This window comes from Procambarus clarkii, chromosome 40, assembly GCF_040958095.1.
Source record: "Procambarus clarkii isolate CNS0578487 chromosome 40, FALCON_Pclarkii_2.0, whole genome shotgun sequence".
Lineage (NCBI taxonomy): Eukaryota > Metazoa > Arthropoda > Malacostraca > Decapoda > Cambaridae > Procambarus > Procambarus clarkii.
In genome coordinates this window covers 18,268,815-18,286,804 of record NC_091189.1, presented here as the reverse complement: position 1 = coordinate 18,286,804, position 17,990 = coordinate 18,268,815, and the positions used below count along the sequence as shown (strand labels likewise).

The following is a 17,990-nucleotide window of genomic DNA, read 5'->3' as shown; positions in this document are numbered from 1 at the left end:
GATGCGACACGGGCGCGTTTCGTAAAACTTATTACATTTTCAAAGACTTCACAAATACACAACTGATTAGAACTTGCGTTTCTCTGATTTTATATCTACATTTGAGTGAGGTGGGAAGGGTGATGTGGCATTAACACAAGACAGAACAATAGGGGATATTAATAGGGTATTAAAAGTATCAACACAAGACAGAACAGAAACAATGGGTATTGAATAGAAGTGTTTGTAGAAAGCCTATTGGTCCATATTTCTTGATGCTTCTATATTGGAGCGGAGTCTTGAGGTGGGTAGAATATAGTTGTGCAATAATTGGCTGTTGATTGCTGGTGTTGACTTCTTGATGTGTAGTGCCTCGCAAACGTCAAGCCGCCTGCTATCGCTGTATCTATCGATGATTTCTGTGTTGTTTACTAGGATTTCTCTGGCGATGGTTTGGTTATGGGAAGAGATTATATGTTCTAACATATAATTATATGAACATATAATCTCTTCCCATAACCAAACCATCGCCAGAGAAATCCTAGTAAACAACACAGAAATCATCGATAGATACAGCGATAGCAGGCGGCTTGACGTTTGCGAGGCACTACACATCAAGAAGTCAACACCAGCAATCAACAGCCAATTATTGCACAACTATATTCTACCCACCTCAAGACTCCGCTCCAATATAGAAGCATCAAGAAATATGGACCAATAGGCTTTCTACAAACACTTCTATTCAATACCCATTGTTTCTGTTCTGTCTTGTGTTGATACTTTTAATACCCTATTAATATCCCCTATTGTTCTGTCTTGTGTTAATGCCACATCACCCTTCCCACCTCACTCAAATGTAGATATAAAATCAGTGAAACGCAAGTTCTAATCAGTTGTGTATTTGTGAAGTCTTTGAAAATGTAATAAGTTTTACGAAACGCGCCCGTGTCGCGTCAGACTAGAAATAAAAATGAATTTTGGAGAAGTGATTTTTTATTTACCTCCAACAGTGAAGCGTAATGTACGAAAGATTGAGAAAATTCGTGTTAGAATTATTAATCTTACTTTTTCGGTCATATTTAATAATATATATATATATATATATATATATATATATATATATATATATATATATATATATATATATATATATATATATATATATATATATATATATATTATCTCACTACACCATGCAAATACAAGAACTTTTGGTTGTGACTCTTTTAATCTTTGGTTGTAACCCTTCTGACTTTGGGGTTGTAAACCTTTCGACCTTGACATTGTGATCCTTCTGATGTTGGTAATTCTTGTACATCCCAAGTAAGATACTCTTTCACATCTACTTCAGCAAGAAGAGACTTGCTGCTGACATTGAGTCAGCAGCAAGTCTCATCTCCCTCAGGCCTTACTCATTGACAGTAACTCATGCTTCTCCAAAATATGCAAAAGTAATATACAGTACTGTATTATGCTTGCGTATGTGATTAACTATTTCTTATACTGTAGTTTCATATTGTTTATTTCATGGTATTAAGAATCATAGGTATGTACATTAGCCCTAGAGGTAATTAAATAGTCATGTATTGTACATACTATACTGTGTGTACATATATACAGTGTATTTTTTGTAACATGTAATATTTTTAATGTCTTGAAAACTCATGTAAATACAGTAATGCATTTCTTTTATGCTTTAATAAACTGTGTATAGTTGAGCTTTTAAATAGTAATTACTTTCTTTGCAGCAATGAGGCAGATCCTGGTGACATTAAAATAATAGGGGACACAGCAGATGGATCTTCTGCTAATGGAGATGTTCAAAACACTGTGGTACAGATTGCTGATATTGCTAAGGTGAGCTAATAAGAGTATTAGAAGATTGTGTTTGAGAAAAATAATGGAGTGCGGATTGTGGGAAACTTTTTTTATCCGGTATCTCGGTACCCCATCTTAACAAGATACTTTTCAAATGGCCATCTTATGTAAATGGGGTAAGTAGATAATGTTGAGTCTATCTCAATCCATCACCGACTAACTCACTATACCATACTGTAATACAAAAGGAAATGTCCAACACATTCTGCACCCTTTCCATGCAATGAAGCACTATAACTGCAAATCACTGAACATCAGTTATCTAATTGCAAAATTTGTTTTTCGTTGCCATCAACAAAACAAAATCTCCATGTTACCGGACATCTGAATTGCCCAACAACACAGTCAGGAAACTGGAAACCCTTCCTTAATGCACCACCACCCCAGCATGTGCAGGGAAAGTGGGACGAAAAAGTAGGGCTGAGAAAAACCCGAGAAAAAAGTAATGGCTCCTTAAAAAATGTTCATAAACTCAGCACTTGATTTCTGAGCTGAGGCCCCTTGGGTGCTCTTGTAGCTATGTCTCCCTGGCCGCAATTGCCAGGTTGCCCCATTCGAAGCGGGAATAGAGGTATTTGAGCCGTTTACTCCTGTCGAGGCTTCTGGGTCCTTCCAGCAGGTCCCTTTCTTGGATGCCTTTTCCTTGGACTCTGCCTTTTCTTCAAGGGTGGCGGATGTTGAGGACTGCTCTGCCTCGAATCCTGGTTTGGAGGTTTCTGGGGCTTGTGGGGGGGAAGGTGGCTTGGGGCACTTGGGCCCCTTTCGATCCTGCCTGGGTTTTGGTGCCTTCGGGGCGGGATCTGCTGTTGCAAGGTTTGGGGTTAAATACCTGGTTGATACCTGGTTGATGGGGTTCTGGGAGTTCTTCTACTCCCCAAGCCCGGCCCGAGGCCAGGCTTGACTTGTGAGAGTTTGGTCCACCAGGCTGTTGCTTGGAGCGGCCCGCAGGCCCACATACCCACCACAGCCCGGTTGGTCTGGCACTCCTTGGAGGAATAAATCTAGTTTCCTCTTGAAAATGTCCACGGTTGTTCCGGCAATATTTCTTATGCTTGCTGGGAGGACGTTGAACAACCGCGGACCTCTGATGTTTATACAGTGTTCTCTGATTGTGCCTATGGCACCTCTGCTCTTCATTGGTTCTATTCTACATTTTCTTCCATGTCGTTCACTCCAGTACGTTGTTATTTTACTGTGTAGATTTGGTACTTGGCCCTCCAGTATCTTCCAGGTGTATATTATTTGATATCTCTCTCGTCTTCTTTCTGGGTCCAGGTTAAGGGGTTATCATAACCCCTTGTACGAATTTGATATGGGGTGGGCTCCCTCCCCCCCCCCCCTCCCAGGATTCGATTCCGGGTTCTGGGTTCCGCTGCTCTGTCCTTCCGGAGGTTTTCTACTTCTCGAATTACCCCTGCGGTGGTTCGGGAGGCCTTTGCTGCATACCTCCTGTGAGACTCCTGTGGATTTTGCCTTGGTTCTCGACCCGACCTCCATTGAGTTTGGGTCTTTTTCACCATATTGGATACGTTATGAGGTACCAGCGTCTTCCTGGCTTGCGGACTGCCCTTTCTTTTCGTTGGGGGCGTGGCATTTGTTCTGTCATTCCCGTACTCTTGAGTGGCGAGAGCTCGCTACAATGTAGCAGGTGTACTTAAGGGGAGAATTTGAGCATCTTAATGGGTGCTTGTACATTCCTGTGCTTCCCTGTGAGGTTGGGGTTATCTTGAGGTTATCTTGAGATGATTTTGGGGCTTTTTAGTGTCCCTGCGGCCCGGTCCTCGACCAGGCCTCCACCCCCAGGAAGCAGCCCGTGACAGCTGACTAACACCCCATGCTTCAGTTGCACATCCAGGTCCCTTCCCTTTCAGCTGCTTTGGCTGAAGGGAATCTTCGAGCTCATGGGCATTTGGCCTCGGTCCTTCGCCTCTTTTCCCTCCTTGAGCTGCCCTTGTGGAGGATGTGGAGGAGTTGGCTACCGGGTCATCGTCTGCCACGTTGACTTCGGCGGCCAGAGAGCCAGCAGCGTTACTCAAGCTATTTGCGCCTATCCTCCAGGAGGCGGTGTTCTTGTTTTATGCCTCTCGCCTAGCGTGTTGGCTTAAATATGCAAAAACTAGAAGGTAGAAGAAAAAGAGGCGATATGATCACTACGTACAAAATAATAAGATAAAATCGATAGGGAAGAATTCCTGAGACCCGGAACTACAAGAACAAGAGGTCATAGATTTAAATTAAGGAAACAAAGCTGCCGGAAGAATATAAGAAAATTTACTTTTGCAAACAGAGTGGTAGACGGTTGGAACAAGTTAGGTGAGAAGGTGGTGGAGGCCAAAACCGTCAGTAGTTTCAATGCGTTATATGACAGAGTGCTGGGTAGACAGGAGACCACAAGCGTAACTCTCATCCTGTAACTACACTTAGGTAATTATACTTAAGTAATTACAAATCTGGTTTCGGTTGTAGACCTGGAATCTCTTGTTGAATACTTCACACACTTCTCTCTCATTCTCTAAGAATGTGTCACCCTGTCAACATCTGATCACTTCTCACATAGGAAATTGGGACACAGACTTCTATTGCATGAGAGGATGACAGGAGCAGTTTAAAAGTTAACATTTAGAAGCAAACAGTTTGAATGTTTAGGGCAGCATAAGCTGATCCCAGGTAAGATAACCCTGACTATGGTTGAAGCAAAATGGAATGCTATTGTATATGCAGTGTTGGTTTCAAAAGCAGTCATGAAGTGTAAATGAAAATATAGAAATCAATGACTCCCCAGAGGAACTATTGTTTCAGAGAAATTGAGCACCACTTAGTTGAAAGTGAGAAGCAGCTGGTGATGGGCCCTGTAGAGGCCAACAAGTGTTGAGCTGATAACACGAGGTGGAAGAGAGAGAGAGAGGGCAAGCTAGCTAAGATTGCAGGTGACCTGAGCTGCTATCTGGTGGTGGCCAGGCACAGCATATCCAGACTATTTACACCACTGTAACAATCAATTGCCTTTTCTCCCTAGGAATGCCTAATTTCCTTCAAGCATTCACTGGTTTTGCTGCACCTATGCTTTCCAGTGCATTTTATCATTATTGATCTCAGTTTTTTGGTTAATCTGATCCCCTACTCCCCTTGCCTTATAAGAGTGAGCCAAATTTTGGTCATGACTCCCATTTACATGACTCCCATTTACCCATTTTGTAAAGTGGCTTTACAAGAATGTAAATTCAACTTATTTTCTATGTTCTATGTTAACCCCCAATGTACCTTCTTGTATATAAATATATAAATAAATAAATAAATAAATAAATAAATAAATAAATAAATAAATAAATTATTGGGTAGATGGGTCTTAGTGGCCTAGTTAGGCAAAGATTTCAAGATCAGATGCACCAGAAGTATCCATAATAATTACTTATTCAATTCAAGCATAAGCCTACTGAATATGCATTGTAAACATATACAGTACATTATTTGGCTACAAACATTTATTATAGTAGAATAATTGTTTGTATTTTTGTAACTGCAGGAGTCAGAGTCTATTGAAGAAACATTAAACAACCTTGATAAGCTGGAAGATAGATCAGAGCGAAGCAAGATCATTAATGTTACCACTGACGAAAGTCTTCAGCATGAGGGCATCACCGCAGATAACATTAGTAAGTGTATCTTATTTGTCTTAATGTAAGACTTTCTTATAATACTTTTTAGAACTAGAGTAACATTATTTGCATATTTATTCTTGATAACAATAACTCCTCATTATTAGAAATTTTGCTCTTTTCTGCGGGGAGCCCCGGAGGCTCCCTGAAGCTATCCAAACTAACATGTGCCATATTAGTTTGGTGTCATCAGTCCCGGGAGTTCTGTGCCTACCAGGGATCACGAGCCAGAACCTGGTCCCTTCAGAGAGGTGCAGGAAGCAAGGGCCATATGAGCACTCTACATTTAGAGTATGTCATATTTGCCATCGACCAGGGAAAGCAGCCAGAAAGGTAGACAAAACAATACAAACCCTCTACTGGGGAAAATTGCAACCTACGTCCAAACAGAGCCAAAGAACTCCCTCCAAAAGGAAAAAACAAACAAATCAATCAACATTCAACTAGTGCCGATTTTGGGTTTGGTGCAGGTGGCATGCCGGGCTTTTTGACCTTATATGCATATATCCCTTTAGGGAATTCTGTTGCGAACCATTTGATTCCACAATGAACGATGTACTACGAAAATTAAAGTGAGAAAACTGAAAAAGAGTATACACCCAGTATTGTTTCACCTCCGGCCTGTTCATGCGCCGCCTGAGCCGTCCTGGTCTTTGGACCAGGTGCTCTCATTTCTCTCTTCTCAGTTTGTTGTGGCTCCTTCGGTTCAAGATTGTTTTTCTAAGGCTCTGTTCCTGTTGGCATTGGCCTCTGGGGGGGGGGGCAGGTGGTGGAGCTTCATGCTCTCCTCCAGCACAGGGGGGTTTCTGCTCTTTTGGTCCTGGTAGTAGTAGGTTTGTTCCGTTGCAGCCGTCTACTTCTTTTCTGGTGAAGAATGAGTCTGCTGCTTTCCGGAGGGGTCCGTGAGTTGTTGGTGCTTGGTTGGTCAGTCCAAGGTTAGTGCATCATGTGTTGTGTTCGGTTGCAACTCTCCGCCGTTATTTGTGTGCCACGGCTTCGGTGGCCGGGGATGCGCTTTGGATTGACCGAGTTTCCCTTCCTCGGTGTTCCCAGGCGCAAGTTTCCCAGGTCATCCGTGGAGTTTTTAAGTCTATCCTCGTGCCCATGACGTTCGTAAGTTTGCTGCCTTGGCTGCCATCTTTGGCAACATGGCTTGGGTTGACATCTGGGTACAGGGTTTTTGGAGGTCGAACAGGGTCCTGGCTACTCGGTATTTGGTCAGTGTCCCTGGACCTAGTAGGGCCTGCGTTGCATTGGGTCGGCGGTTGCAGTCAGTTGTCTCGGCTTCGTATTGAGGAGTAAGGACTGATCGCCACCCGGGTAAGTCCCTATTTTTTCCGTGTCTTTGGGTATTTAGCTCCGGGGAGCCGAAGGGGCTCCCTCCAGAAAACCAGCATTGAATGTAATGAAACGCCATTTTCTGGGTGAGTCCCGGAGGCTCCCCGGCATCCCTCCCTCCCTCCTATTTTTTACAAGTTTTGACATCCAGCCTAAGAACTGGTGGGTGGATCGCCAGCATGAGGGTCTAAGGCTCCCCTTCCCCCTCCCAGGGAGGGGAGGCTGCACAGACAGTGTGCGCAGCAATGTGGTAGGGTCATGCTCATTTACTAATTTTCGTTTGGGGAGTTCTGTCCACTCGTTCGGCTTTCAGTAGCAATTTTTCACCAGAATAGGGGTTTGTTTTGGGGTGCCTACCTTTCTGGGTGCCAGACCCGGTCAATGGCAGACATATGATGTTCCCAACCACATGGGGGGTTTCTATAGGCCATTGCTCCTCTGGCCTCTCTGGGGAAGGGGGGGATGGTTCTGGTCATGGTCCCCGATAGGCTAGAACTCCATGAACATTGACTGATGCCAGAAAGTTATACATATCCATGTCAGCCTGGATAGCTTCGGGGAGCCCACGGGACTCGCCCAGAAAATGGTATTTCATTACATTCAACGCTGGTTTTTTCTTTTGTAAATACAAATTTATTTTTTTCTTAGAACCTCTGTAGAACCATTCTGCATGTTAGTACTAAGAGCATTTAGCAAGTGTTGTTATACAAAATACTTCTTACAAATTTAACATAATTTTATTCTTCAATGTGTATTTTCTCTGCAGGTTATTAATGCACTTTTTCAGAAATTTGTTTGTCTGAAACCAATTAGTTATGAGAGGGGTTTCCAGGATTCATCTCTATATTAGTTGAAATCATTGATATTAATTTTAAGTCATTAATAGACTCATTTTCATCGTATAAAATTTTGTTCAATGCAGCATCTCCAGGCGATGACTTGAGTGAGCGTCGCAGCAGCAACTCCAGCCTAACATCTGTGACATCGCGGGGATCCATCATGTCCCCTCCAGAGTTTAATGGTGGAGGTAGTGGTAACTCTGCCGCCAATATCACAAGCAAAATGTTTTCACTGAAGGGCAGGTTGAGTGGTGCTTTCACCTACTGGACGGGAAAAGAAAAATCGCCAACCCAAGAAAAACCTTGTATGTAATAAATGTCATGGAGTATTTACAGTATTTTTTTGTCTATGTAATATTCAACTTTGTCCCTAAAGAAGTATCTCATCATTATGTCTCATCAATATGTCTTGCCATAATGCATTCAGACTATAATGAGTGTACTTTTCATGCTCCATGCAGGTCATAAGATTTTGCTAAATGGTAAGAAAGGATAGAAACTGACACTAAAAAACAAACTCCAGTGCAGCATATTACATACCAAAATAATTTCCTTACTGTTAAGAAGGGACTAACCTTTCAGTAATCTTATGCTTTGCTTTTTAGAAATCTTTTAAAATAGAACTGAAGTTACAGTATGAACTTGGTTGACCAAATTATATTGGGCGAAGCCAATTTGTTGCCTGGGGGATTTCCCTTGGAATTGTCAGGGCCCCTAACAACCTTCCAGGTAAAATAAATATATATAGTTTTGAGATGATATACGTTCACTGTAATGCATATGTTAAGTTTGTCACTAACCTGAATTGACCTAAGGGTCACTAACTCTCTAGAGGCCTTAATGAGGACATGAAGCTAGTGATTTGTCAAAAGTCCCCCATTTTCCCGATGATTTTATCCAGCTAGATTTTGAGCAGCAATGTTTAGATTGTTTAGATATTTATAACATAAATAATATCAGTACTGTACCTCATTATATAAATGAATGTCTGCATAATAAAGGTATTTTCATACAGCATCAACAGCTACCCCCAACCCATCACCCAGTGAACCAGGAGATGACGTTCCCATGTCCCCAACCACAGGAGGATCCCTCTCTCAGGAACCGTTGCTTCCTGAACCAGAAAGCCTCTCCACCTTTCAGTCACCTCCTGAAAATTTTGCTGCTCTCATATCATCAGACTGTGGGCTGCCACTTGAGATTTTTACCAAGGTTGGTGAAAGTTAACAGGTGATGAATATCTGTAGACATTTGACAGTAATTCTGTGGGGAACCCCTTCGGCTCCCTGGAGCTATCGGGCTAATATGCTAATCAATAGACTGGGGGATTAGTCTATGGAGTTCAGCCTTCTGGGGACCGTGAGCCAGAACCTGGCCCCCTCAGAGAGGCACAAGGAGCGATGGCCCTTGAAAACCCTCCCCCGTGGTTGGGGGTTTCCTTATCTGCCATTGACCGGGTTTAGGCACCCAGAAAGGTAAGCATGACAAACAACCCCACATGGTAAGAAAATTGCAACAGGAGACCAAACAAAGAGGCAGAACTCCATCTAATCCCAAGTAAAACAAGCAAATAAGCAAACGTCGCATTCCATCGCAGCATTGCTTGTCTGGGCACACCCCACACCCCCATCTGGAAGGGGGGAGGGGGAGACCCAACCACTCCAGTTTGTCAACTAACGCGAACTGGGATAGACGTTTTCTCTGGCCTCGCTTTCCAAGCAGTGTTTGCCTTTGTGATATCCTCCACTGTGTCGTTTTGTGTGGTGGCCAGGTGCCCTCAAGCATACCGGGGCTGCATGTGTTTAGGGCCATCTTTCCCTAAGCGCCCAGTGAGTACTACCCTTGTGTTAGGGTTTTCTTCCCTGGTGCGTTCGGGAACCAATTCCGTAGGGGTTTCTGTGGAGAGCCCCTTTGGCTCCCCAAAGCTATACCGGGCTGATGTGTATATATTAGACCATGGCAACAGTCAATTGAAGGAGTTCTAAGCCTACCGGGGACCAGAGCCAGAACCTGGCCCCCCTCAAGAGAGGCACGAGGAGCAATGGCCTAAAAACACCCTGGTGTAATTGGAAGCAGTCTTTGTCTACCATCTACCAGGTCAGGCACCCAGAAAGGTAGGAATCTCAAAACAAACTACTGCTGGTCAAAAAATGCAAACCGAAAGCCTAACTAGCAAACAGAACTCCCCAATTAAAAACAAGGAAACAAACATGACGTCACCACAACTGCCACGCATACGTCTGCGCAACCCCACCTTCCCGGGAGGGGGACGGGAAGATCCCAGACCTCTACGCCAGCAACTCTCCTCAGTTTAGAGGCCGAGTATCAAAAACTCGAAAAACCGCAAACCGGAGGGAGGGAGGGTGCCAGGAAGCCTCCGGGTCTCACCCAGAAAATGGCATTTCATTACATTCAACGCTGGTTTTCTGTGGAGAGCCTCTTCGGCTCCCCAGAGCTACCTAACCAAAGATAAGAAGAAAAGGGACTCGCCCGGGAGACGGTCATCACTCGTTCCTCAACTCAAAGTGGAGACAACACGCCACAATCTGCAACCCAAGGCTATACACACCCAAGAAGAACTAAGAACATTAACAAGGTAACGTGCAGCCAGGACCCTTTTGCGGTACACGTCCTGAGTAGTTCTCCTCCTGTATACCTCTGTGACGCCTGCCTCATTCTTCCCTGCTGGAGCTGATTGCGCTGCTCCTTAGGGTTGTGGGGTCACTGCTTTTCGCTTCGCGTCTCGCGTTTTAGTTCGTGGTGCTCAGTTTCCTCGTTGGCCTCTGCCTGGGCCCTGGCTCTTCGGTGTATGATCTTGTTGGTCCTTCCAGGGTCCTTGGGGTGGGGGGGGTTCCTCCCGGACGGGGCGTTTCTGCTCGTCCAGGTTGGTTCCTTTTCAGCTGGTTCCCTGGCAGCCGTTCCTTCTGGTTTTTGCTAGCCTTGTTTGGGGGCTCTACTTTCCTCGGTTCCAATCCTAAGAGGCTTCCCGTGGCTCTGCCTCTTTTTGCTGATCGGTCCAGCCCTGTACGGGGCTGATTCGTTCTTCCCCTCGAGTCTTCGTGTCTGGAGTTTTTGTCTTGTGTTCTCGTTGCTTGTGGGGGCGCTGGTGGCTTCATTATTGGTCTCCCACCTGCGTGCTTCGTCTCAGCGGCAGTGTGTGGTTTCATGGCGGTCCTTCTGGTTTTCCTGTCACCGCAAAGGGTTCTTCGGTCTCTGATAGGGTTGTCTTGTCTTTCCCTTCGGGATTGTTCCAGGACCGTCTTCTGGTGCCATGTACTGCTCCCTTGTTTTGGGTGGCACTGACGGAGCCGCTCCAGCTTGCCTTCGGTGTTGCTGTTCCTTCTGCTTGTTTCTGCTCGCTTGCTGTCTTGGGCTTTGTTCACCTCCGGCCTGATCTTGCGCTTCCCATGCTGTCCTGGTCGTTGGCCCGGGTGGTCTATTTTCTTCTCGGTTGTCATGATCCCTTCGGTTCTAATGCAGTCTTCCTCTTCTCAGGTGATGTTTGGGTCTGCTGCTTCCTTAGGGGTCCTTGGGTTGCTGCTTGGTTGGTCAGGCCGGGGTGCTTTCTTTTCTTGTTCGGTTGCGGCTCTTTGCTGTTCTCTGCGCATCTTGGCCTCTGGGGCTGTGGACGCGTTTTGGTTTGCCCGGATTCCATTACTTCCCTCCTTCCTGTTCTGGGGTTCAGGTCTCCCGGGTCGTTGGCAAGGTCCTTTCTTTTAGTCTGTTTTCTTGTTTTATGTTAGGGCACGTGGCGTCCGCCTCCCAGATCCTTCCCTCTTTTCCTTATCTGTGGTGAGGTAGCTCCGGGGAGCCGACGGGGCTCCCTCCAGAAAACCAGCGTTGAATGTAATGAAACGCCATTTTCTGGGCGAGTCCCGGAGGCTCCCCGGCATCCCGCCCTCCCTCCGGTCGGCAATGTTTTTCTCACTTTTTGACGTCCAGCCTAAGAGTTGGGTTGCCAGCAGGTGGGTCTGGGGCTCCCCCTTACCCGTCCCGGGGAGGGAGGTGCACAGACAGCAGCACGGCAACATGATGACATCATTCTATGTTTGCTAATTTTCGTTTGGGGAGTTATGTCTCTTGTTCGTCCTTCGGTTGCAATAGTTTTACCAGAATAGGGGTTTGTTTTGGGGCGCCTACGTTTCTAGGTGCCTGTCCCGGTCGATGGCAGACATAGAATGCTCCCAACCACAGGATGGGGGGATCTCTGTAGGCCATTGCTCCTCGTACCTCTCTAGAGGGGGCAGGTTCTGGCTCGTGGTCCCTGGTAGGCAAGAACTCCATGCATAGACTGATGCCAGAAAGATATACATATCCATTCAGCCTGGATAGCTCCGGGGAGCCTCCGGGACTCACCCAGAAAATGGTGTTTCATTACATTCAATGCTGGTTTTTTGCTGGTTGGCACTTACCCCACCCCTGGGGCCAACTGGAGTTCCGGCGCCCTTGGTTGGCCGTGGGGTAGGGATTGGTATCATTCTGGTTGGGGCATCAAGGTGCGGTGCAGCCTGCCTACCAATGTGGCGGCCGGTTCCTGTTTCCTCTGGGGACGTTGTACTTTTGCGGGGTTTTTCTTTTGTTTTTGTTTTCTTTACCTAGTGGGGGTCTGCCTGGTGTGGCTATAGTTCCACTTGTAATATATTGGTGGCCCTTCGCTAGACCCCCATGGTTGTACTCATTGCAGGGGTTTCAGAGTTTTGATCATCCCTCTTGTTAGCTTTTGGTCTTGACCAGTTAGCAACATCATACTCGGGCTTCCCATAACAGTTAGTCTACGGACCCTGGAAAAACCCTGTTGGGTTGACCAGACCACACACTAGAAGGTGAAAGGACAACGACGTTTCGGTCCATCCTGGACCATTTTCAAGTCGACAATCGACTTGAGAATGGTCCAGGATGGATTGAAACGTCGTCATCCCTTCACCTTCTAGTGTGTGGTCTGGTCAACTTACTTTAGCCACGTTATTGTGACTCATCGCCTGCAGCCCTGTTGGGGCTCGGTGGACCTATGTATGTGTCTTCCGAGTTCCAGCCAGCCTCGTGCAGGTTGAAGGTTGCTGTGTGCCCTTGTCTCAGGGATGTCAGTCACTTCTTTTGCCTCTGACATGCTGCCTGTTGGGTCAACGACACCTTTGACCCAGTGTTTTGCGAGTTGTGTTCTCTGCTTGCTCTCCAATACTATTCTGATGCCATTACTGTTTGGGTATAGATGGCATCCTTGTTTCATGCTAGGTTTAGGTTGCTGCAACGCGCTAGGTTGGTTTCTCGCCAAGATGCCCCGTGGCTGCCCCACTTAGGTTATAAAGACCTGGACCTGGGGGTGTTAGTCACCTCAACTTTGGTTCAGTCCGCACTCTCTGGTCCTTCCTGTTGTTCATCCTGCACCTCCCTCCCCTGCTTCCAGCTCCCAAACATCTGAGGGTTTCGGGGTCGGGACAGGGTTTAGTTGATAATGAGACTCGGGCGGCTTCAGGGGCTGCCCCGTTCGGGTTAGGGACGGAGGCATTCGAGCCGGTTCCTCTTTCCAAGGCTTCTGGGTCTCGCCAGGCGGCCCCCCCTTCTTTTCGGCCATTCCCCTGGACTTAGGGGTAGTGGGTATGGAGGACGGCTCTGCCCTGGGTACCGAATTGGGGGGGTCCTAGGGCTGGGGAGGAGTTAACCTGGGGGCCTTGGTTCCCCTTTGACCCCGTTTGGGTGTTGGTGCCCTCTTCACAGGGCTTATTGTTGCAGGGGGCAAGGGGGGTTTTCTTACCCCCCTTCTCTGGTGTTCTAATGTGGTGTACTTCATGGTGTTCTAAAGTAGTGAACATCATGGTCTTCTAATGTGGTGTACTTCCTGGTGTTCTAAAGTAGTGAACATCATGGTCTTCTAATGTGGTGTACTTAATGGTGTTATAAAGTAGTGAACATCATAGTGTTCTAAGAGGGTGTTCTTGAATACACTTATTCAAGAACACCGTGTTCTTGAATAAAATAAGTTAACAAAACACAATTATCGAGCACCAAGTTAGCAACACACGAATAAGAATATCCTCATCACCGTGGAAATGCCACCTCGATCCCACGTACAATCGTTATGTGGACCACCTTCATGAATATCTGAAGCTTTAATGAAATAGTAACATCTCTTGGCAGCCATCCCTCAGTAACTCCTTGGTACATGAGGCTCACGTACCAGGCTTCCACACGATACCAGGTTACTGAACTTATCTTGTCTCCTCCTAGGAATTCTTTTCTTTAGGCATTTTTCGTCTTTGCTTTGGCTTCCATAAGTTGGGATGGGATGCTTTGTGCGCTTCGCTGGAGGCATAGTTTCTGTTCCTTCAGACCTGGTGGTTGTTCTTTTGGTGCAGACAATGACTCACAATAATGTGGCTTATGAGAACCAATAATATGAGAACTAAACCACACACCACAAGATGAGGCGATGACGACTCATTTGTTATTTTGGTCTTCAGCCATCTCTGTTGTATAATATGCACTAATGTTTTCAATTATACATCCCCCCCTCCTGTATTGTATTGTACATACCCCAGTGTTATATTATATGCACCCCTGTGATGTATTATATATACCCTTGTGTTGTATTATATACATTCCTATGTTGTACTACATACAACCCTGTGTTGTATTATATATGCCCCTTCAAGTTCAAGAACGTTTATTGAGACAATAAGATGCATCTCAAAAGGATAGAGTAGCTTTGGCAATATATTTCTACCCTGCTGTATACACCCCTTGCATTCTGTTATATACAGCCCTTGCATTCTATTATATACACCCCTTGCATTCTGTTATATACACCCCTTGCATTCTATTATATACACCCCTTGCATTCTGTTATATACACCCCTTGCATTCTATTATATACACCCCTTGCATTCTATTATAGTATACACCCCTTGCATTCTATTATATACACCCCTTGCATTCTATTATATACAGCCCTTGCATTCTATTATATACACCCCTTGCATTCTATTATATACACCCCTTGCATTCTGTTATATACAGCCCTTGCATTTTAAGAGTGCTGGGAAGACAGAACACCATGAGCGTAGCTCTCATCCTGTAACTACATTTAGGAAGTTACACACACACGCTGAGACTAACAGTGTGTATAATTAAACTGAGGTAATTACACTTAGATCATTACAATTAGGTAAATTCTCTTAGGTAATTACTTCATGAATAAACATTACCACCCCCTCTAGAATAATAAATGAGTAAACATTGCCAGCAAGATATTTAATGAATCTTGCTGTAGTGTGGGTTTTAAGTAAGACCTTTTTTTAGACTTTCAAGTAAAACTTTTACATTTTATTATGTTTTGAAACCCTAAAATATATTTGTTTTATTTATATTAAAACATAAAAAAAGTAAATTAACTTATGTTTGTTTCAGGGTAACTTGGTGCATCCATACCTATCATTGCAGTACTTAGATGTTTTGAGTGCCCCAACTTCTCGTGCTTTCCTCGTAGGAGCTTCCAATACACTTTTCATCCATAAGAGACATCTTTATGATGTACTTGTACAGGTGAGAAGAGTCATTGTGATGTACAGGTGAGAACAATCATTGTTATGTACAGGTGAGAAAAATTTTGTTAAAAGATTGGATATTTCTCCTTTTACAAACAATTATTCAACAGTGAATTATTGTTTGAAACAGTGGAAGAGGCATTAAAACCAGGCAGCAAATTATGTAAACATTTTTTAATTACTGTATATAAAAGTCTCATTATTTAGATTTCCATAATCATTCTAACTTACAGCTGGATGAAGGAAAGATAGAGATACCTGATCCAGATTTAAAGCGTCAGCTCAGCCTCTCTACAGAAGATCTCCGCTTTGCAGAGAACATTGTGCGTCAGGTATGTTGCTAAATATGTTGAGATTGTAAAATACTGTATTTGAGATACAAGTGTATGCATGCATGTTCTGTATACAGTACCAGGGGTTCCCAAACTGTTCCGTTATCAATCTCTTCATGAAGCTTAACATTGTTCATCAACTCCTAATACCTTATTATGTATGTGAACATAACATAATAAATACTACTTTAACTAATAGTACTGTACTACAAATATAATTATAATAATAATAGCAATAATAAATAATTGTATTAAAAATAAGTAAATGTTAAATTATCATAAATTTAAGGGGCTGGGAAATTAAAGTTTACACCTAGCTCAAACGTTTTTAAATTTTTTGTACATAATGTACTAGGCACATGCTCCAACTTTGTCTAAATAATAACCAACATAAATTGAAAAACAAGAAAGTGAAAAATAATTATATAAATATTGAAAATTTCAGATTTTCAAATGAGCATCAAAAATATTAAATATCACATTGTTCATTTGGTGTTATTATGCTCTCAGAAGAACATATGATCTTCATTTTTATTAGTTATTATTATAGGATTCAGTATAGTTTACTGTAAAAAAAATTGTCAATATGGCATTTGAAATGTGCGCCAAAGTTTTACCAAAAAATTTATAACTCCCAACACTTAAGGTTTGTGAAAAAACAATCTAATACGATTATAGAACAGACAGCTGTTCCCATTATATGTAAAAATGGTGAGAATCGGTCAAACTGGATTTTTGATGCTGATACCCCTTCCGCCTCTCTCGCGATCGCAGGGTTCGACCCCCGGGAGCCTTGCGTCGGCTGCTGCGTTGCCGGCTTCCTGTTCGGGTTTTTCGGGGTTCAGTGCCTTGGTGCCTACCCGAGCCCTCACTCAATGTGTACACGGATGCGTCATCTCTCGGCTGGGGCTTTGTGACCAGTACTCGCCAGGCCAGCCAGGGGCGTTGGGGTCCGTCCTTCCATCGAGCTCACAGCACAGTGCAGGAGTTCGCGGTGGTGTGGTTTGCTCTTCGGAGGATTCAGGTTGCCCGCAGATTGACGATTCGGCTCCATTCGGACTGCTCTCCGGTGGTTCATTGCCTGAACCGCGGGGGTTCGATGCGGTCCTTGTCTCTTTGGGGTTGGTCGCTTCGGGTGACTCGTCTGCTGAGTTCTCGGTGTTTGGCTCTCCTGGCGGTTCATGTGTAGGGAGTGTGATATATCTTGACCGACGGCCTGTCTCACTTCGTTCCCCTCTCCACAGAGTGGACGGTCGACGACACTTCCTTCCGTTGGCTTTGCCAGACGTTCGGGCACCCCGAGGTGGACCTCTTGTGTCGGCGTGGTCGAGGCGCCTTCCCGTGTATGTGGTGCCCTTCCCAATCGCAAGGCCATTGGGGTCGATGCCTTTCGGCTGGACTGGTCGAGGTGGGGGGTTCCTTTACCTCTTTCCCCCAGTTCGGCTATTGCTTCAGGTCCTGACTCGCTTGGAGACTTACCAGGGAAGAGTTGTTTTCTGGCCCCTTGGTGGCCAGTCCAGCCTTGGTTTCAGGCGCTGTTTGCTCAGTGTCCGAACCCGAGGGTTTTCCCGCGGCTCCGCCTCTTTCAGCAGATCAGTCCAGTACGTCATGTAGCGGGTTCGATCTTCTCCTCGAGTCTTCGCGTATGGATTTTTTGACTTGAGTCGATCATCGTCTCTATTGTGATCACGTGGCTTCCTTGTTGGTGTCCCACCTGAGGGCTTCTTCTAGGCGGCAGTATGAAGTTTCCTGGCGGTCCTTCCGTTTCTTCTTGTGTCTTCGTCGATGTACTTCGCTTTCTGTTAGGGTGGTGTTGTCCTTTCTCTCTTGGTTGTTCCAGGACCGTCACCTTATGCCAAACACTGTCGCCTCGTATCATGCAGCGCTGGCGAAGCCGCTTCAGCTTGCCTTCGGTATCGATGTTACGTCTGCGCCGTTTCGCAAGCTATCGCATGCTTTGTTTCACCTCCGGCCTGCTCATGCGCCACCTGAGCTGTCCTGGTCTTTGGACAGAGTGCTCACTTACCTTTCGTCTCCTCATTTCGTTGTGGACCCTTCGATCTGGGATTGTTTCTCCAAGGTTCTTTTCTTGTTGGCATTAGCCTCTGAAGGTCGGGTCGGGGAGCTTCATGCTCTCATCTGGCGCAGGGGTTTCTTCTCTTTCGGTCGTGGCGATTGTTTTGTTCGCTTGCAGCTGTCTCCTTTTCTGGTGAAGAATGATACTGCTGCGTTCCGGAGTGGTCCGTGGGTGGTTGATGCTTGGTTGGTACGGCCGGGGGTGCATCATGCTTTGTGTCTGGTTGCACCGCTTTGCCGTTATTTGTGCGCCATGGCTTCTGTGTCCGGGGACGCGCTTTGGCTTGATCTGGTTTCCCTTCTTCCTTGTTCACGGGTTCGGGTCTCCCAGGTCGTCAAATCCAGCCAGCC

General features: G+C 45.3%; 1 protein-coding gene across 6 annotated transcripts in view; it reads left to right on the top strand.

Moving 5' to 3' along the window:
* Positions 1 to 17,990, top strand: part of LOC123757958 (late secretory pathway protein AVL9 homolog) — an 89,839-nt gene that overhangs the window by 52,872 nt on the left and 18,977 nt on the right. For all 6 annotated transcript variants that reach the window (XM_069338788.1, XM_045741956.2, XM_045741957.2 and 3 more), the window contains 6 exons: positions 1,728 to 1,836; positions 5,381 to 5,510; positions 7,774 to 7,995; positions 8,706 to 8,902; positions 15,095 to 15,229; positions 15,465 to 15,563. In XM_069338788.1, coding sequence (XP_069194889.1) covers positions 1,728 to 1,836; positions 5,381 to 5,510; positions 7,774 to 7,995; positions 8,706 to 8,902; positions 15,095 to 15,229; positions 15,465 to 15,563 — 892 coding nt within the window. The remainder of the gene's footprint in view (positions 1 to 1,727; positions 1,837 to 5,380; positions 5,511 to 7,773; positions 7,996 to 8,705; positions 8,903 to 15,094; positions 15,230 to 15,464; positions 15,564 to 17,990) is intronic.